This window comes from Calidris pugnax, unplaced genomic scaffold, assembly GCF_001431845.1.
Source record: "Calidris pugnax isolate Ruff unplaced genomic scaffold, ASM143184v1 scaffold99, whole genome shotgun sequence".
In the NCBI taxonomy this organism is placed as follows: Eukaryota; Metazoa; Chordata; class Aves; order Charadriiformes; family Scolopacidae; genus Calidris; species Calidris pugnax.
In genome coordinates, this window is record NW_015090836.1 from 171,737 (window position 1) to 192,965 (window position 21,229).

Consider the following 21,229-nt stretch of genomic DNA (forward strand, 5'->3'; position numbering starts at 1 on the left):
GTGACTGAGGGAGCTAGGGTTGTTCAGCCTGGAGAAGAGGAGGCTGAGGGGAGACCTTCTCGCTCTCTGCAACTCCCTGAAAGGGGGGTGGAGCCAGGGGGGGTTGGTCTCTTCTCCCAAGTCACAGGCAATAGGACAAGAGGAAACGGCCGCAAGTTGCACCAGGGAAGGTTTAGGAAAAATTTTTACACAGAAAGGGTTATCAAGCCTTGGAACAGGCTGCCCAGGGAAGTGGTGGAGTCACCATCCCTGGAGGTATTTAAAAGCCGGGCAGACGTGGTGCTGAAGGACATGGTTTAATGATGGTTTGGTCATTGTTGGGTTGATGGTTGGACTTGATGATCTTAACAGTCCCTTCCAACCTCAACAACTCTACGATTCTATCTACTACTATAATAGATGCACAGCCTTTAAGCAAAGGTTGATTTTACCCTCTTGGGCCCATGTTTTGGAGGAGTCTGAGGACAGAACCTCACCTGCTTCGGTGTGGGTAGCCAGTCCCTAAGGAATAAAGACAAGAAAAGGGAGATGGTCCCTGGTTTCAGTAGGTTACCTACAATGTGCCAGCACAGCACACTGCACCTTGTTACTGGCTTCTGAGCCAGGGGACTCATCTCACCAAGCTTTAGATGGCTACAAGGTGGATGTTTACATCTGAACTGGCTGCCCTGACTCCCTTTATAGCCGGTGGAGAGAAACAGCATCTTTGGGGTATGATCTGTCTGACTTCTTTTCAACCTGTATCTTACAAGATGAACTGCATCTTAGTTTCTCAAACGCAAGGGCATCTACCACCTCTTCTCAAGGACAACTCCTGTCACTGGTAGCAGCATGGCTCTGCCTCCCATGGTGGTCAACAGCCATTCAACCTGTATCTTACAAGATGAACTGCATCTTAGTTTCTCAAACGCAAGGGCATCTACCACCTCTTCTCAAGGACAACTCCTGTCACTGGTAGCAGCATGGCTCTGCCTCCCATGGTGGTCAACAGCCAGGAGCAGTCACAGCGCCAAAGTTAGTTACCCACAACAGCCGATCTGAATGAACCCCTGGGGCTTCTTTGGATCTGATGTCGCTGTTTAGGGACACGAAACCACCTCTGTAAAACTCTCTGTGCTGGCTGCCCTCTTCCCCTCCGAGCCTTGCTGGCCACAGGCGTTTGCTGGTGACTAAAAAACTACCGAATTCTTGCAGCCAAGAGTTTTTTTGTTCGTCGGGGCTGTGTTTCCATGGCTCCACGCTAAGCACCCTGCAGCTCACAAACAGAGGATTTTATTATAGCTTGTGTGAGGTACTGGTCTTTTTTCTTTTTTTTTTTTCTTTTCCCTGGGTGACATTCAATAGATTGATACATAAGGAGGCCACACAGAGCAGTGAGCTGAATTTACACTTGGCCTTTTAGTGTTTTCAGTTTGTGTGCGATGCCCAAAGCTCTTCTAGTGTCACAGGCTGGATAATAAAACTTCACAGCAATGCCATAAGCCAGCCCAGGGACCGCAAAGGACTTTTCATCTGATCCTAGGGCAGTTTTCTGAGATACCTCTTTCCTACTAATTGCAGATTTGTCTCTCTGAGGTATGAATGGAAACCAAAAAAAAAGAAGAATATATTTAAGTGTGGCCACTTTTTGCATATTTGCAAGAGAGAAATGCCTCACCACTGCCCATGTTCCTGCAGAGAAGAAATAATTAACTGCAAATTATTATTGCCATGCTAGGAAAAAGTCATTAGCTTCTATAAGCCCATCAAGACAGGGCCGTACACAGACATACTGGAGTAAGTTCCTGTTATTCTACTACTGAATGACAGATGGGGGGGAAATTGGGAGGCATCACAATTTGGTGACGCTTTTTTGGCTTAGCTGACATCCTCCATGTTGACACACAGCCATTTTGGCTGTTGCAGAGTTAGACCTTGGCTACCTACACTGTGCTGTAGAGCCAAGCCTCTTAGTTGGTAGCTCCGGAACCTCTGGAGATCAAGATCACCACAGGCTACATAGTGGGGAGGAATCCTTTCCCCTGAAGAGAGGAAGCTTCTGCATATGGACTGCAGCTCTTCCAAACCACTGAGATTCAGTTCTGTGGATCTCACCCTTCGCAACTGTTGCCTGTCAACGATGTCACGCTTAGGACCTTCTGGAACTCAAAGCACTGGATCTTTAGCTAAGACTACACCCACTCATTTCCCCATCGCTCAGGAGCGAAGAGGCTTCCTAACAAGAAGAATTATGGCAAATGACAGAGAACAGCTGCTAACTCACATGTATGACTCCCTTAATGCAGTCACAGATGGGAATAGTCTATCTGGAGCTCCTCACCTCCTTCCTCCCTCACTGGTCCCCTTTGGACTGCATTGAAGCAGGCACGTCTTGGCTTGCTTTGATTTCATTTCTTAGATTTTAGGAATTGCCTAAAGGCTGAAGCCCTGCCAACTTTGTAAGGCTCTGGTGGCATCTGCAGCACTTGTGGCCAGTCCATATATCTTCATTCAGTTATTGCCTTCATATATAAAAGCTCTTCTTGTAACAGGTATTTGGCTGCTTTGGCTGCTGCCCTTCACTGTCAAAGCAGGTGCACTTTAGTGGCTGTGTAATTCTCGGGCATTAAGGATACAACCTGGCTGTTCCAAAGAGAAATGAGTTTTTCTATTGCCTTCAAATGATGTGAAAGAGGAGCTGGGGGGCTGGAACTCAGCCTGATGAAGACAGTCAGTGCAGAGGTCTTGCGTACCAACCTCCCAGCCCCGTTAATAGATGCTTTGGGCCAGTCCATTACGCTGTTGAAGCTCAGCCCTTCATTAATGTTCTGGCAATAAGACAAAAAACCAGTTTCTACTCTATTGCATTTCCAGGCATGCAAATAAAATGAACATTTCTGGTTTTTGCACAGCCTCTATGAAGTCAAAAAAACAGTAAATAAAGAGCACATAGCAAGAAAAAATCCCCAATCCCAAATGCAAGAAGAAAACCAAACAAAGAAAAACCCCATCCCAGCTCCACAGTCTAAGCTTCTAATTTAGCCAGCAACTGGGGAGAAGGACGGAAAACTTGTCAGAGCCAGAGAAGTCCTTGCAAACACCAGCAGTGACAGGAGGTTGACATCCTCCTGAATGCAACTGATTGGATCAAACCCACTGAAACTCCAGTGAACCCAAATGACAAATATTCTTAGTGACAAAGCTCCAATTTAAGAGTCTCTCTTTCATCTTGTTTTCTTGTCATTACTCTTTTTTTTTATTGCATTTCCTGGCTAAGGTTCTGAGTCTCACTACCTCCTACCTCAGCCTGACATACTTTCACATAACGCCGAGTCTCTCTGTGAAGAGCTCAGCCTGACAAAGAGTTACAAAAACTTCCTTTCCTGGATGGGTGATGCTGGGGTAGGTCTGGCCCCTCATTTTGCCTGTTACACTCCCCAAACTCAACGAGAAGACGTTTCACCGTATGAGAATTATTTTTCCATCATAGCTCTCCCAGTCACCTCTGTCCTGACGTTGTCCCCCATTCTACTTTTTGGGGTAATTCCCACCCGTTTTTCCTTCCACCCTCCTCCTCCTCCTGTTACCCTGCTTCCCGGGTCTACACTCCCCCTGTCTACAGCTACAACAGCTGATGCAGAAGTCTCTGCGACTCCGCTCTGTGATTAATGGCTCCCAGTTCTGATGACTGATTGCCTCCGCCAGTTTTAATCACGCCAGCTTCATTTGCTCTTGAATCATCTGGAAATGGCACTCGTGGCTCACTGTGTAACAACATGCAACAAGACAGGGAGCGGCATAAGAATTCTCCACTGGTTGGCTTACCTATGTCTGAAATCTTTATTTCTGACAGAAGACAGGAAAGCAGGGAATAGAAGAAAGAATGAGGTGTTAGCAGCTCAGTTCGATGCATTATTAGCAGATTGAAAACTTGACAGTAACTGTATCATACAATGCAATAATAAATAAAGACTTAGCTGGAATGACACTGATATATTTTATATTAGATATTACTTGGCAGTGAGCTCACTTACGTACCGCTGCATATCACAAAGGGAGTGTGATCACACCTGCTTGGAGTTATTCACTTATGCAGGAGATAGGACCAGGCAGACTTTATCATTCAAAGCGGTACTGAGCTAAATATATGTAGATGCAGATATCTTTAAAGGGTTTTTTTTCCCCCATTCTCGGGGAAAGCAATACCTTGTGATTTACAAAGGCATCTGAACAGTCGCACAGTTAGGGGTGGCAGTTCATTGCCATAACCTCCTGAACTCTAGCCCAGAGGACCAAAATTCTGCCGAGCTGGACATTTTTCATGGGTCCAGTTCCACACTCAGCTGTGGTTATCTGTGACCCACAAAGCATTCGCTTTCCTCTCTGCCACACAGCACTACGCTCAGCCCCCTCCTCCCCAAAACAAAACCCAAAAGCCAAATAGTGAGAGTGTTAATCTCCAAGGAGATGCTGATTTGAGAAGACACAAGCAAACTCCATTTAGTCCAAAAGTGATGGTTTTCCTCCATAGCTTGTAGCCAGCCAGCATCTGAACCCACTTACTTTACAGCACACCAGAGTGAAGAAATGTTTATTAGATCCAGTAACCTAAGTGTTTGCACAGATGAAGCAGCAATCGTTCCAGCAGATTTAACTCTGGAGTAAATTTAACTTTGTGGCTCTACACAAAAGCCAGCAAGGCTAGTCTGTCAAGGCTTCCAATTTTTCTCTTTTCTAATCAGGAAATACTCTGCAAAACCTCCGCCGGGTCTGGTATTTCCACTGACAATGAAACAGGGATCGGGTTTTCAAAATTGTACTGCTGGGAATGAGATATTAATCCCGCTCAGTTGCAGCGGGATTTGGGCCCCGAATCACCTAGGCTCTTCTGGAAATCTCACCTTTGGTCGTTAAAATAACTTTCTGGCACCGGAAGAATATTGCATTCTTTAACGTGGACCAGGTCTGAAGATTGATCCCAGCTTCCCACCTTACAAACATGAGAGACATTACGTTCTCGTATCTCATGTAGCAGAATAGCAAGAATCAGGTTCTTGCTTATTTACTCAAAAGATCCCTCAACCCTCTGAGGTGTGACTGTAAATATCTCATTGTGGCCTTCCAAAGTCACTATCTCCTGGTTTCCTCGTCACCCTCTGAGCATATAAAGATAGTTATTCTGTAAGTGCCAGCCTGGTGATGGCTTTCTGGATTTCTTTTCTCCTACACCATGCATGGTCTACAACAATGGTCCTTCGTGCCAAATAAGACCTTCAGCAAGGTCTGATGACTGTGATGTGTTTGTAAACAAGGGACTAATGGGATCTTGCACCAATTTTGCTGCAGATCAACTCTTCTATTTTTACCTTTGGCCTTGTGGAGCAAACAGGAATACGAAGCAATGCTGTATGGGAACCCTGCAGCTCTAGTAAGCTCTCAAGTATCTTTCCTCATGGAGTCCTTGCAGAAATGGAGCCTTACTTTTGTCCTTATCAGCCAGGACATTAAATCTGAGTAGAGCAGGGAGGTTCTTAATTTCTGGAAGACTCTTACTTTTAGGCCAGATCTTGAGAGGTAAATGGGAGTGTGAACCTTCCTACCATGGTAACCTTTTACTGATCTCTCAGGACCTTAGATCAGGTCCTTCAAGCAGAGAAGCCTTATTCACAAACACTGGTTAAACTCTATTGACTTTCCTGGAGTGAGTCTGGTCACAGAGTTCAGAATCAGGCCCTGGTGCTTTGAAGTGGGTAATTGTCTTTGTTGTGGAAAATTTAGATAGGAAAATACCCCCAGTGAGCTCAATTTGAAACTTTGATTCAGTCACAGTCTACTTTATTTCCTCAGAACTTGTGACAAATCTATACTTTTCCCTCCCCTTCCAGTTTTTAATGGATGTTCCTTCAGAAGCCTCCCTGTTTCCCCTAATATATTTTTTTCCTTTGTTATTTGGGGTTAAAAGGAAATACTTCACTTACTTTCAGATGATCCATCTATATGTTCACCCTGACACTGCTGTTTAGTTGGGAACTCAGGGCAGGGTGATACGTTTGTCTCCAAAAAAACAACTAGAAAATCCCAGTCTGTGACTCCCTAGGTGATCATCCTGTCTTAATTATGAATGATCATCTGTCCTGATTAACCTCTTAATTATCATCAGTGCTGTGTCCTTCCAAGTTTAGGTTATCTAAGAGGCTGATTGTTAATTTTAAGAATTCCCACTGCTCTCTATCTACACCAAAAGGCAGACCTCAACACAGTTTGATTTAACAGCACAGAAATGCGCCAATATTTTCAGTGTGTGATTCAGTTCTGGAAGAACTCATTAGGCCTGTGTTTCTCTGGTGTAAATCAAAGCCAGCAGAGTTGCAGAAGAGGCAAATCTGGACGGCTTCTTTTTTTTTTTTTCTGTTTTGCTGTGGGTTTTTTTTAAAAAGTTTTGCTCATTTTCCTTTTGGGTACATCAGATTTCTTCAAAACTTAAGGGCATAATTATAATAGCCACATCCAGCACAGTGTACCTCAGCTCCAGAATGTTGGTGACGTTGCCGGAGGGAAAGATCCTTCGGATGTAGTTGAAATCTCCAACATAAAGACTTCCATCAGACCCACATGTTAGGGCAACAGGAGCCAGGAGTTTGTTCCCATCTGCAAGACCATTGCAGCTTGGACAAGAAATGCTACGTCTGCGGCCGTTGCCCATAATGCTTCCAATTACAGGCGGCTGCTGGGAAATAAACTGGTTTTCCCCATTTCCTTTATGCAGGATGCCTAGAGAGAAAAAAGAGTAATAAGGAAATTAAAGGGAGAGAGGGAAACTGAAACCAAAGAGAGCACAAACTGCAGTTCTGGATGCCAGCTGGAGCATTTGTCAAGTAGCAAGGAGATTTATCATCTTTCATAGTATTGTTTTGCGATGGGTTCAAATGAGGAGCCCATTATCTGAAGTAATTTTAGAGACCCATTACGTTTCCTGCAGAAAAAGAGTAGGCGGGAGAACAAGACTGTCTTTACCTTTGAATAAAATATACTTTTCAGCATCTTATGAATTTTACTTGCCCTTCCTGTCCCTCCTTGCCCTGTTGCAGCCTACCAGGCAAAAAAAGAAATTACATATCTCATGGAAAGGTAAGGGACAGGAAGACCATGGTGCATTCCCTGCAGAAATGTTTCATCTGCAAAGCTTTAGAGGAGCTCTGCTTATGTTCCCAATAAGTGTAGTGTTTTCAGCAGTACTGTGGGCTGAATTAGATGTTTGCTCTCATACTGCTGCTGTCACCCAGCAGGGTGACTCAGCAGACCCCCAGAGGGACACATCCCATCTTTTTGAACATTTTCTGATCAGGTTTCAAGCCTCCCTGCTACAGTCTTGAGCAGCTTTCAAGTTCTCTGGCACCTTCCATGTTCCCTTATAATCCATGATGCCTCCCGTTTCTGCAAGTACACTTCACATTGGAAGATGTGTCTGGATGGATTTGTTCTCAGGGTAGGTCCAGTCTGAATAGGCTCCCCTTTGTTATTTTAGGAATATTTTCCCTGTTAATACCCTTCTTTTAAGACACTACAAAGTTAGACATGGCGATGTTCAACTACTTCATGATGGCCAGCTTCTTCTGTATTTACACACATCAAATTGCCTCTAAATGTAGGTTACTGGAAATAATTTGTTAGTAAAACACATGAGAGAGTGCATGTGTTGGGCAGGTTTACCTTCCTTTTCTTGAATTTTTAGTGATAAGAAGCAACTGGGCCTTGCAACACTGGACAACCTACCACTTTGAATGTTGAGGGCATGGTGCTTGTCCAGGGACCATCCTCCAAGTTTGGAAGCATCGATTTCATAACCCTGAAGCACAGCCGTCCTCTTCTCCCACAGGATCAAGTCTGGACAGGATTCATACTCATAACCTACTGAAACTGTGAACAAGAGAGAAACAAAAGACCCCCCCCCAGATTAGTAACCCAGAAATGCACAGTCAGCACACCCAGAGTTCCAACCAAGCAGGGGTAAGAGCATTTCCACAGGCAACTGCCAATTTCATTTTAAAATGTCATCATCATAATGCAGAGTCCTAATATTTTTCTCTTTAAAGGCCATCCCGCTTTTAAAAAGGTCAATGCAGTTGTAGATGTTGGGCAAATATGCTAAATATTTAAAAGGTACTGTTTTAAAGACATGTTTGAAAAACAATGGGTATTTGAAAAACAATGGGTATTGGAGAGTGTAAACCAGTGCTGGACTCCTAAATGGGAGCATTTTACTCCTATCTACTATTTTTGATCAAAGACTGCATGTCAGGAACTTGCTAAAAATCATGGCCTTTCTTGGAAAGTGAAGACTCATCCAAATGAGGCATGGGCAAGCAAGTCCCTCGGAGACAGAGGTCTTGGGCCAGTGTGACCTGTGGTCATTGCTAATGTCAAAAAGGTTTGCTTGCCATGGTGTCTAATCAGAGCCTTTCAGGAGTAACTCTGTGGAACACACTGGAGTTGCTTAAGAGTACAACGACATCAGTAGAAGCAAAATCATGTTTTTGACAGAATAATGTGTCCTTTATTATTTTCTCAGAAGAAGCAGGACCGGTTTCATTGGGCTGCTTTTCTTCTGCATTACCTGATCTTTTCAGCGCTAATGGCTGAAGCAGAGCAGAACTGCAAGTTCTACACAAATGAAAAGCAATTACATAGCTCTTTTTTTTTTTTTTCACTAGATAAAAATAAAGGTCTGATATTACAAGTTTCTCAGTCTGCTTGAAAAGTGCTGAGCGCTGAGCAAACTCAGGATCCCCCATCAAATATAGCCTTTTGCAGAATCAGACAGTATCAGAGGAAGATGTAATTTAAGACATGAAGGTTTGATATTTCTCTCTGTTCTGGAGGTGGGGATCATTGAAAGCCTGAGTGCTGATGTCCTCAGAGCTGCTTGAGTACTCTGGGGCTGCAGAGCTGCATCAGGGAGCACTCCGGGACCCACCACTGATCTAGCATCCTAATATGCTCTTTCAGGATATGCTACCAGGACATGTTTCCCAGTGTGGACTCCAAACTGGGTAAGGCTCAGCAGGTTGTATCAACCAGCCCACTCCAGGCAGCAGGGCCTGAGCGAGAGGAAGGCACCCGTTCTTCCTCCTAGAAAGCAAGGCACCCTACAGCTCCTCTAAAGAGACTTCTCTTCAGTTTGGGCCATGAGGCACCAGCGAACCACCCTTCTGTCAACAAGAGCTCCATCTCCTTGGCAGCCTAAAAAGTCTGGTCTAGACTCTATCAAAGACTCTGTAACTGAGTGTCCTCTGCTGGTTGGTTGGATGGGAAGCAACCACCACAGCTGCATCACCTCTTCTCACTACACACTCAAAGTTCCCCCTTCCCTCTGGCAGCATCGCACAGGGCTCACTGGGTAAGGTCTGAGATGGCAGCAGGAAGAGGAATGAAGTGTATTTCTGTGTACATCCACAACAGCTTCCTGACCCTCCATGGACTTCAGCTTCTGCCCCGGTAGGGTGGGTGGCATGGGCCACAAGTGCTTGGTGCTGGGGATGTGGCACTTGGAGTATGAAGACCCTTCCCACTCTCTGCCTTGCAGCTTGTCCTGGTTTGAGGTAAAGCAGAACTAATTTTCTCTTTAGTAATTTTACTTTTTTAGCTGGGCCTCTTCTAACTAAGCTCTGAAATTAACAGCATATTGTTCAGAAACTGTTCACTCTCACAGTGATAAGACCTGATTATACAAAGGAATGGTATGCAGAGAAGCCCTTGCTTATACACATTCCAGGTGTGGCCCTGAGGCCACACCTGGAGTATTGTGTCCAGTGTTGGGCACCTCAATCCAAGAGAGATGTCGAGGTGCTGGAGCGAGTGCAGAGGAGGGCAACGAAGCTGGTGAAGGGCCTGGAGAACAAATCATATGAAGAGCGATTGAAGGAGCTGGGACTGTTTAGTTTGAGGAAGAGAAGGCTGAGGGGAGACCTCATCACTCTCTACAACTACTTGAAAGGACACTGTAGAGAGGTTGGTGCTGGTCTCTTCTCACTGGTAATTAATGACAGAACAAGAGGAAATGGCTTCAAGCTGCAACAGGGTAGGTTTAGACCGAACATTAGGAAACAATTCTTCACAGAAAGAGTGGTCAGACATTGGAATAGGCTGCTCGGGGAGGTGGCTGAGTCACCATCCTTGGATGAGTTTAAGAGTCATTTAGATGTGGTGTTGGGGGATATGGTGTAGGGGAGAACTTTGTAGAGTAGGGCTGATGGTTGGACTCGATGATCCCAAGGATCTTTTCCAACCTGGATGGTTCTATGATTCTATGATTCTATACTTATTGCTATAATAACCAAAGTCAGGCAAATTTGTTATTTGCCTCATTGGAGGGTTGGAAGCGGAAAAGCGTAGAGGGGTCACAGCTGTAGGGAGGAGCAGACAGGTGACCCCAAACTGACCAACAGGGTATTCCATCCCATCTGCATCACGCTCAGTATAAAAGCTGAGGGATTAAAGGGTCAGCTCCCTTCAATGGCTGATGTCCAACGAGGACCCTGTCTGTTCGTCTGCCCTTGATTCCGATCTGAGCATTCCTGACTCCGGATCCGCAATCCAGCTCCTGTCCATCACCAAGTCCAGTCTGGGACATTTCCCAGCGCCTGCTGGTGACGTGATCATCATCCTGGGAGCTTCATACAGTTTTGTATATACTGTATACTTTTTTTTTCCTTTTTTTTTCTTTTCTAATTCTTATTTATTATTTCATTATTTATTAACATTTTCATTAAAGTAGTTTTGTTTTTTCTAACCTCATAAATCTCTTTTATCTCTTCCTCTCTTTTCCCTAGAGCGGGAGGGAGAGGCCATCTGTCATTCTGATTGGTCAATCCGGTCAAAACCACGACAGTCTTTTGCAGATGTAAATGAATGCACAAGGTAGAAGAGAGAAGACCATCATGCCCCAGTTTGGGATGGTGCTCTTGAACGGGTAATGAAGGGGAAGCTAAGATTAGGGCAATCCTGAAGGTCAGACACGAGAAGGAGTGGAGATCAGGGCTCAGTTCTAGGGATTTCTCTCAAAGTGGTGCTGACAGCTTTTGGCTATGGGTGAGAGGTGGCCAAACGCCTCAAGTCCCAGTTCATTCCTTCTGTATGAATACGACGGCAGCAGCTCAGGATGTATGTGCTGGGCCGCGAGCCAGAGAACAGACAAACATTCATCTGCTGGGGAAATGTGTGCTGTCTGAGCAGCTGGGCCCCATCCTCTCCAAGGAAACAGCAGTGAACCAGCAGGGACTGATTCACGTGTTAGCAGTTGGAACATACCAACTTAGGACAAGGTCTGTGCGTGGCCATTTTAGCTAAAAAAGAGACACAAGCCCTGGGGGTCACTTACCAAAGGCTTCTGAGAGCCCATACACCTTCTGGCTGTAGACGTCTGTCTTATCCCAGATGAAATAATAGGACAGGTCCGGAGCAGCTGCAAACCACTTTCTGAAGAGGCGTCCCTCGACGGCCACCATGAGGTGGACTTTCATGAGGTTGAAGGGGATGGTGGGGTGGGTCATGCTGATCCTCAGGACTGATTTGTAGCCAGCTGTGCGGCTGCTCAGGTAACTCACTTTTATTTTACTACCGGAAACGTTAATCTCCTCCTGTAGAGCCTGTGGAAAAGCAATCCAGGAGGTGTTAAATCAGCAGCGAGCAGACAGGAAAAGGCAGTGAAGCTGTAATTTATCAAACACACCTTTATAAAAGCTCTGGGAGACGTGGCTAAAAAAGCACACCTAGTAGGCATCGAGTATGAAATCACGTATGTAATTTAGTTGTGGAAGCCAAGGAATGCCCTCCTCTTTCTCCATCTCTGTTGCACAGGAGAAGGGGAGACCAAAGTATCACATTTAAGTCAGTGTTTACAATGGGACTCATGGCTAAAACGAGCCTCAGGACCCACGGAGAAAGGAACTTGGAGTCTGTGATTATTCCAGCCCACCAGTTTAGCTCCCATTTTCTGTCTTTTATCTCAGTTGGTTTCAACGGTTGCTAATTCTTCTCTCCTGGTTTCTTTGTCCCAGTAAAATATCAAGCCCTACTTGGCTTGTATCCTTATGGGTGTTCCCTGGCCCCCATCGTAACCTGCCATTCTCTCCGTGTCATTAGTGAATCTTGCTTCCACCCTCCCTCCTCTGACTTCCCCATCTCTCCTCCTTTGAAACTGCTCCTCTCCTACCTCAGCTCTGACCCTCTTTGCCTGATCTACCTCTATCTCACGGGTCTCCATTCCAGTACAGAATTTCACAAAAGACTGGAGAAACAGCAGGGAAAGCTTTGTCTGCCCCTGACAAGAATAGAAAAGTCTCAGAAAGGTGAGATTTTCAGATGTCTGCTAAAGTATAACCAGATCTTAATTTATTTTTATTTTTATTTTTTTTTTAGTTGGAGAAATGCAGGGAAATTTTCTGGAAAGTGACACATCCTGGACACCGTGCTGATTCTCTCATGAAAAATATTGATAAAAAAGGGCATTTCTTTCTTTAAGGAAAAAAATCATATTAGTTGTCACTTTCCAGAAAATTTCACTCTTAGGTAAGCATTCAAGATGGACACTTTCAGCAGAAGCCATCAGACTCTGGCAAAGTTTGAAAGATGAAGGTGGAAGCTTAGCAGTGAGCTGGGAAACTTGGTCTGATAATGGGGTGTGTCAGAAGGTCACAGCTGGCAGTGTTCTGCGCCGTTTCTGAACTACTTCACTGGGCTGGACCCTAAATGAGCTGTGAAAACACCTCCCCACCAATAATCAGCTTTCGTAATATTAAGGGCATGGAGGCTCGAAGGCAGGTGGCTCAGGAGATCCACTCATCAGGAAGGGATCACAGCTGTCCTGGTGTCCTCCAAGCTGGAGCGGGTCCAGAGAAGGGCAATGAAGCTGGTGAGGGGTCTGGAGAGTAAGTCTTATGAAGAGAGGCTGAGGGAGCTGGGGGTGTTCAGTCTGAAGAAGAGGAGGCTGAGGGGAGACCTTATCGCGCTCTACAACTACCTGAAGGGGGGTGTGGAGAAGCGGGGGTCGGTCTCGTCTCCTGGGTCACAGGAGACAGGACAAGGGGAAATGGCCTCAAGTTGCTCCAGTGGAGGTTTAGATTGGATATTAGGAAACATTTCTTCACGGAAAGGGTTATCCAGCATTGGAATGGGCTGCCCAGGGAAGTGGTTGAGGCACCATCCCTGGAGGTGTTCAAAAGACGGGTTGACATTGTCCTCAGGAATATGGTTTAGTGATTTTTTTATTGCTTATTTCTTATTTATTTTCTTGTCAGACTTAGGATGGTGGTTGGACTAGATGATCTTAAAGGTCCCTTCCAACCTAGATGATTCTATGATTCTATGATTCTATCACTCTACCTGGCTCCTCTTCTCAACTCCTATGTAGGAGCAGCAAAAGCTCCCTGGCATGACAAGTTGCTCCTCTTTTATAAGTTTTCTGGTTAGCGTTATAAATCAAGACAAATCTTGTAATCTGCCCCCTGAAAAGACCTCTTCTAAGCTATTATCCGAGGCCCACCACTTTTTTAAGTGATAACTTACAGCCTCTGAGCATCACAGCACTTGACAAACGGACACATCCAGAAGTTAAAGCGCTGCTCCACCGTGCTCATAAATATTTACTTTCTCTAACGCAGCCTTTTCAATTTACATATCTCGGTGCTTAGGAGGCTGAAAAATGACAGAACTGGGAAAACCCAGCAATTTTAAAATATATTTTATGAGCTCAGCAACAAGCTGGGCTGGGACCAGGCTCAACCAGAGACCAGCCGAGCCAAGCTGCGGTAAAGGTGATCCCTTCTATCAGATCTGTCTTCAGATGTAACCCCTCTAGGAAAAAAGCCAGGCAGAAATAATTGTCACGGAGGTACTATTTGCAACGTCTGGTTCAAATCCCTGTCAGATGTAATTATTTCCCTCCGTCATGATCTGTCTCTGCTGTCTCCCTTTCCAGAGAAAGGGTCAGCACAGCGGTGCCAGGGCACCCAGCAGCACGAGGGGCGGCGTTTAATGGGACCTGCTTGGAGAGCGGGTTCAAATGGTAATTCAGATTATCCAAAATGCATTTGTAGCTTGTGAGTAGTGCTGAGCTAGCATCAAACAGGGCATTGACAGGAGTATAATCCAGTAGGACACTGGTGGGAGAAAACGGAAACAATAAGCTTTAAAATACTCCGAATGCACCAAAAGTAATGACAGATGAATCGTGCCTTTATTTCTATTTAATAATTGCTGTTTGGACCCGATAAATTCCTATGCTGTGTCTGGGGTCCTTGGGACAGTCTAGGGCTCTTTGGGCTTATCACAGCCTAACCAATACACTCTGCTCTTTAAAAATGGTCCAACCACCAGGCTGGTCAGGCAGAAGACCCGGTTCTTCAGGTTTACTAGGGATTTTCACAATTTAGCAATTTTCACTGCCGTGTTCCCTTCGCTCCTGGGGATTGATCTGTGCTTGCGTTAGCAGCAATTCTTCCACTCTTTGCATAAGACAACAGAAAAAATCTTGTTTCTGTGTGCTGGGTTACACATTTCTCTTACAGCTACTCTTCACTCTGCCAGCAGAAATGGCAAGGAATGATCAATCTCTTTCTTTTTTTTTTTAATCTGATGCTCGGAAGGAATTTTGAGAAAGGAAGGCATTCAGGGCCTGATTCAGGGGCCTTAATACAGGCATTCAGTGCTTTTGAGATGTCCTATGGTATCCAAAACCTCTTCAAGGGGATGACAGACCTGACGTGGACCTTCTTGAGATCTCTGTCTTTCTGAAGCTCCAGCTGGAGGCTTGAAGGGAGACTTCAGGGCATCTTAAATGGCACCAAATCTGTCTTTAGGTACCTGAACTTACTTAAAAAAACCTTAAAATGTATTATTTGGTCTTTTGAATGAATCCAAACTTCAAATGTATTATTTGGTCTTTTGAATGAATCCAGGTAGAGGACACAGCATTTATTTGTTGAAGCTCATGAGGTTCCTATCTGGCCCACTTGTTAAAATCCCTTTCCCAGCCCTGCCATCCACTTGTCACCTCCTCCCAGCTATGTGCTCACACCTTTTATATTTAGCATTTCTCTCCTGAAAACTGCACATTATAAAACACAGCTGCAGAATCTGACAGTTAGGTTATTTTTTATTGTATGCATATCCAGTATAGGAATGAAAAGTAATCCATTTACGAACCAAAGTACAGACAGGACTCTGCCATGAAATCAGATTCTCTTGTAAACTCCTGCCCCCACAAACTCGGTTAATCTTCAGCTGTCAACATCTGAGGTGGAACATGTTTTATCTACATCATTTGGTACCTGGGAAAAGTCCTGCTCATCACGTACGGGATTTATCTTATCTAAACTTAGGAACCTAGAAGTTGGGAGTTTCCTCTGAATTACTCATCTACGTCTCTTCATGGCCAATGGGCAGAGACGGGCTCTTTAGAAGGTTGGAGTTGCCACACAAACTTAAGAGTAGGATTAAATTGCACTTTAAGGCATTTAAATCCAAACGTCGACATGTAAGGGTGTGCATGTGAGGTAGGCATCAATCATAGTCAATGGGGATCTAACCGATACCATCAGTGGGAACTAGATACCTTCAAGATGGTCACCTTAATTAGTCTGTAGGTTCCGCTGATGATATTGATTAGGTTTCTATCAGCTTTAATGGGAACTCAGACATCTAGCGCTTACCCAGTTGACTCTGTGCGAACGGCTTATTTAGGTGCCATGATCTTAGAATGAATCCCACTTAGGTCTTAATTAGATTCCATAACTACAGGTGTCTAGTGTGATTTGGGATGTCTAAGTAATCTGTGACATTCACAAGGGTCTGGCAGATATAATGCAGAACACTGACAGGGGGATCATTGGCAGCTGGAGGCCAAGCACGATCTCTGCAGGATATTTCAAATGGCACTAAATATCTACACTGAGGGTGGTGAGACACTGGCCCAGGTTGCCCACAGATGATGTGGATGTCCCATCCTTCAAAACATTCCAGGTCAGGGTGGACAGGGTTCTGAGCAACCTGATCTAATTGAAGATGTCCCTGCCTATGGCAGGGGGGTTGGACCAGATGATTTTTAAGGTCTCCCCCAACACAAACCATTCTGTGATCTGTGATCTATAGTAAGAAACTCTATCAAACCACTGCTTATGATCCACATCCCCATCTGCTTTCACAGTTGACAGACAGACAGACACACACTCTTTCTGAAGAGTTTTAGAATGTTTTAGTTAAATAGATATAACTAACACAATCTAATGAGTATCTTACCAAATAATGAGTGAGGTTACGATTATAGTTTCACTGTATCAGATATTTGCCAGATATTGCGCAGACATCCTGGGCAGCACTCAACATTACCTTTCATGGTGTTTGTTGGTTTAGGAAACAAGATATGTGAAAACTGAACCAAGAATTTATAATATCTGATGGACATTTCAAGATATGGGACTTAATTAGTAATTATGCTGGGACAAACATGGTGACTGTAATTGGAAATTAGTGTGAAGGGACACAGGATTTAGTCGAGAGGGAAAGGTAAAGACAGCACTAGCTTTATTTGTTGCTAATGTATTAAAATTACAAGACAGAAAGTGACTTCGTTCCTCATTAACACTACTGCAACTGCAGTGGAGTTAAGCAGAAGCACATAATTTCTCACTACACTTGGTATTATTTCTACCTTGGCAGACTACTATTTGTGACTAAAAATGCTGAATTCTGGCATCTAAAACTCAGGGAACAACATGCCCAAGAAAGGAAAGCTTGAATGCTGCTAAGAGTATTTTTAAGGGAGATTGATAATTCAGTTGTTTGGACAATTCAGTTTAAAACCCATCTTTCCTTTTGGCGAGATACTTCGATTCCACAGCAGGTGGTTAAACTACTTTATCTGACTCACACTTCCATAAAAAAAAAAAAAGAAAGAAAAAAGGGGAAGAGAAATTAAAAGTAACCCCCTCGTTTTGCTCATCTATCCCTAATATAAAATGCAGTAAGCCCCAGGTGCTCGGTGGCGTGGCCCTTTGCCAGCTGTCTGCTGGCTGACTCCACATCTCAGCAGCTTTGTAGAGTGAGATGTGTGCCTTCAAACCCTGAGAAACTTCACACCCAAGACTCCACCACCAAAGTATGTAACCTGCCAGTGGGTGAAATTTGCTCGTGAACAGAAGGCATCAAAGCGTAAGAGGTCCATCGACCTCGTGCTGGGCACATTGAATGCCAAAGGGCGTCCCGAAGGCTTGTTGTGGGTCAGATGGCGGGGTCCCAGCCCACCTCCTGTGGGTGAGAAGTGAAAGCAAAGCAGAGCCAATGTAGGATTTTGCTGTTGGCCACGAGGGCTTTGCCTCCATCTCTCAGTGACAAGGGAAAAGAAACCTTCTGGCTGAATGTGTGCTTGTGAGCGAGCGCTCCCAGAAAACATCTGAAAATGGGTGCAACAAACAGAGAATACTTCTTTTTGGCAAAGCAGGGGGATAGAGAAAGGCACAGAATGGTTGCATTCATGTGGCTCAAAGCAGGCAAAAGAAGCACAGGAAGGAGATGGATTACTTTCTCCTTGGTTCACAGAATCACAGAATGAATTGCAGAATGATATGGGGTTGGAAGGGACCTCTGGAGATCATCTCGTCCAACACCCCTGCCAAAGCAGGTCCACCCAGAGCAGGTTGCACAGGAACATGTCCAGGTGGGGTTTGAATGTCTCCAGAGAAGGAGACTCCACCACCTCTCTGGGCAGCCTCTTCCAGGGCTCTGCCACCCTCAAAGTGAAGAAGTTCCTCCTCATGATTAGATGGAACTTCCTATGTTCAAGTTTGTGTCCGTTACCTCTTGTCCTGTCCCTTGGCACCACTGAAAAAAGACTGGCCCCATCCTCCTGACACCCACCCTTTATTTATAAGCATTGAATTGATTCCTACCTGGATTTCAGGGACGATAGGACCTTTCTCCGAGCAGGAACTTGCAAAAGCTGTCAGCGGGGAGGGAGAGACCACAGGGTTGGGCCGGGCAAAGTTGCTGAGGTCACAGCTTGGGATCTCATTCTCTTCGTGCCTCATGACTATGGTCTCCATCACGAAGAAGCGATCCCACGGCAGCCACAGCGTGTGCTCCTGGGTGATGAAGGGAGCCCTCTCAAAGTGCAGAATAATGGAGATCCCACCAATGGTAACGAGATCGAAGCTGTTTGAAGAGATGGGACACAAAGTCAGTGCAAGCACCATCCCACCTGCTTGTAACAACTCCCTAGTGAGGACTCCCGGAAAAATAATTGCAAGAAATATCATCAGCCATATTTTACAGGTGTAAAACCTACAGCCCTTTATTTGGGTTAGAGCAAGTGGCAGAGGCAGGAGCACAAACTCAGCTTCTTTGCTTGTTGTTCCTCATGTATATCAGAAACATAAACAATACCCATCCCTTTTTTTTTTTGAGACAAATGTTTATCTTGGTTAGTGCTTTTCTAGTGTTATTTGGCCATATGTACTCACTTTCTTTTTTTTTTTTTTTTAAAAAAAAAGAGTATTTGTCATCCGAACGCAGTCACAGACTGGATCAATTCACAGGATGAAATAAACGATTTGGGAAGTGGTTTCTCTGACACACCACCGTATAAATTGTCTTGGCATCGCTGTCAACCTGACTAATACCTAACGCAGCCCAGGGAACATGTGGAGCCCAGTCATGGACCTCCTGAGCTAGGCAGGGGGAAGAAATGAAGACCACGCGGGCAGTCTCCGTACCACAGCACTCAGCACATCATAGTCTTTTTTTTTTTTGACTTTTAATCCCTTAGAGTGGGGCAGGTAACGTTACTGCCTGTGGTCTGCAACTTCACCCAACGCTACCTCCAACCAAGTGCCTTTTCTGCCTGAGTTGGTGTTTGGATAATGTTATATGCATGGCATAACAGACAGCCCTCCAGAGCTGCGTGAAAGGACGTTGCCTTGATAAGAAAAAAATTCTTCCTCTTAATGTAAAGATGTTGGGACAGGGCTTTGGGGTTTTTCTTAAGTTTTGTATTTAAATTTCACATCTTGTCAGAGATGGAGAGTTTATGAAGTACCACAGGATGTATCTACTATGTATAGACTCAAAAAAAAAAAGAGGTGTTAACTGAGAAAAGAAGAGATTTCAGCATAATTTGAAGACCTCTCATTTTCGCTGCTTTGTTGTTTTTTTTTTTCTCAGTATCTATTCAGTCGCAATGCCAAATGTGTGTTTTAGGCAAAGAAAGTCTTCTTATCCCTTCTTCTCACTTTTGATGCTCGGCACTAGTGTATGACAGTCTTACACAGATTTTAAACACATAATTAGGCTCACTGGCTTCAGCAGAGCTGCTCATGTGCTTAAGTACTTCTCTGGGCATGAGAACCTGGACCTGCGAGCGCTCGGACAGCACAAAGCCAGACTTGATGCACCTTGTAGTTACAAGATAAAAAAGAAGCTGAAAGAAGTATTTAAAATGGTTTTTTAAATTAATCATAGAGAAAAGAAGAGATTTCAGCATAATTTGAAGACCTCTCATTTTCGCTGCTTTGTTGTTTTTTTTTTTCTCAGTATCTATTCAGTCGCAATGCCAAATGTGTGTTTTAGGCAAAGAAAGTCTTCTTATCCCTTCTTCTCACTTTTGATGCTCGGCACTAGTGTATGACAGTCTTACACAGATTTTAAACACATAATTAGGCTCACTGGCTTCAGCAGAGCTGCTCATGTGCTTAAGTACTTCTCTGGGCATGAGAACCTGGACCTGCGAGCGCTCGGACAGCACAAAGCCAGACTTGATGCACCTTGTAGTTACAAGATAAAAAAGAAGCTGAAAGAAGTATTTAAAATGGTTTTTTAAATTAATCATGAGGGTTTCAGATTGGCTGCAAAAATCCCAGAGGAGGAACAATGGGTGGTACGAACTATTTCTGAAAAAAAAAATTCTTTGGCAAGGAATCATTCAGAACAACCTGTTTTTTATTTAATGGCTGATAGACTGAGGTGCCACTTAGTAAATATAATTATGAAAAAAAGTTATTCAGGGAAGAATGTTAAATTGAGTCCATGGGAGTGAGTGGGAAGCATTTTAAAAAGCTAAAGATGTTTATTCTACCACTCAAGTGGGGGCATCAGCTTCCCAGACCTATGGAGCTTGGCTTGCAACAGCCTGATGAGCAAGTTGCGGGTCCTTGCCAGTAAAGCTACGCAGCATTTGCACTTTGATGAGAACATTTTTAACAGTCAATTAGCATTTGGCAAAGTCCTTCAGCTGGGAGGGAGAAGCTTGCTCTGCATGAATCCAGGCGCTGAAAGGGGCAACGGGAGGGAAGAAACAAACCTTTCAGATTCGCTGCAAAAATCCCAGAGGAGGAACAATGGGTGGTACGAACTATTTCTGAAAAAAAAAATTCTTTGGCAAGGAATCATTCAGAACAACCTGTTTTTTATTTAATGGCTGATAGACTGAGGTGCCACTTAGTAAATATAATTATGAAAAAAAGTTATTCAGGGAAGAATGTTAAATTGAGTCCATGGGAGTGAGTGGGAAGCATTTTAAAAAGCTAAAGATGTTTATTCTACCACTCAAGTGGGGGCATCAGCTTCCCAGACCTGTGGAGCTTGGCTTGCAACAGCCTGATGAGCAAGTTGCGGGTCCTTGCCAGTAAAGCTACGCAGCATTTGCACTTTGATGAGAACATTTTTAACAGTCAATTAGCATTTGGCAAAGTCCTTCAGCTGGGAGGGAGAAGCTTGCTCTGCATGAATCCAGGCGCTGAAAGGGGCAACGGGAGGGAAGAAACAAACATTACAAATGATGCTCAACAAGTTTTGAGGCAAGTGGGGAAGAAATTCTATTTGGAAACGCCTCCTTTTCACTCCTTTGCAAATGGTCTTTGGATTATTGAGCCTAGGTGACGGTAACCTGCTGAGGGGAAACATCCTTGCCTCTTCTGCATCCCCAAAAAATGACGCAGGAGGGGAAGCATCACCTCCACATCATGCTCCAGCAGCTGTGAAAACAGGGACAGGCAGTATTTTTTAGCAGGCGCTGCTGCTCACGAGCTGTTTTTTCTCCAAGAGGAGCTCTGAAGTTACCTTGATGAACTGAAAAAAAACCTAAAACCAAAACCAAACAGAAAACCCCAAACTGAAACCACCTTCCTCCCAGCTTCCCTTAGTGAAATTAAATTTAACAAGAGCAAAATCGTCTTGGGATTGAAGGAATGAGATAATTTTATTT

The 21,229-nt window shown here is 44.4% G+C and overlaps 1 protein-coding gene across 1 annotated transcript in view; it reads right to left on the minus strand.

The window, feature by feature from the left end:
- The window catches only part of TENM4 (teneurin transmembrane protein 4), an 826,730-nt gene that overhangs the window by 61,952 nt on the left and 743,549 nt on the right, over window positions 1-21,229 (minus strand). The window contains exons 19-23 of the mRNA XM_014941555.1: window positions 17,922-18,183; window positions 11,357-11,624; window positions 7,753-7,896; window positions 6,501-6,750; window positions 3,805-3,825 (exon numbers count right to left, since the gene is read on the minus strand). Of these exons, the coding sequence (XP_014797041.1) occupies window positions 3,805-3,825; window positions 6,501-6,750; window positions 7,753-7,896; window positions 11,357-11,624; window positions 17,922-18,183 (945 nt within the window). The remainder of the gene's footprint in view (window positions 1-3,804; window positions 3,826-6,500; window positions 6,751-7,752; window positions 7,897-11,356; window positions 11,625-17,921; window positions 18,184-21,229) is intronic.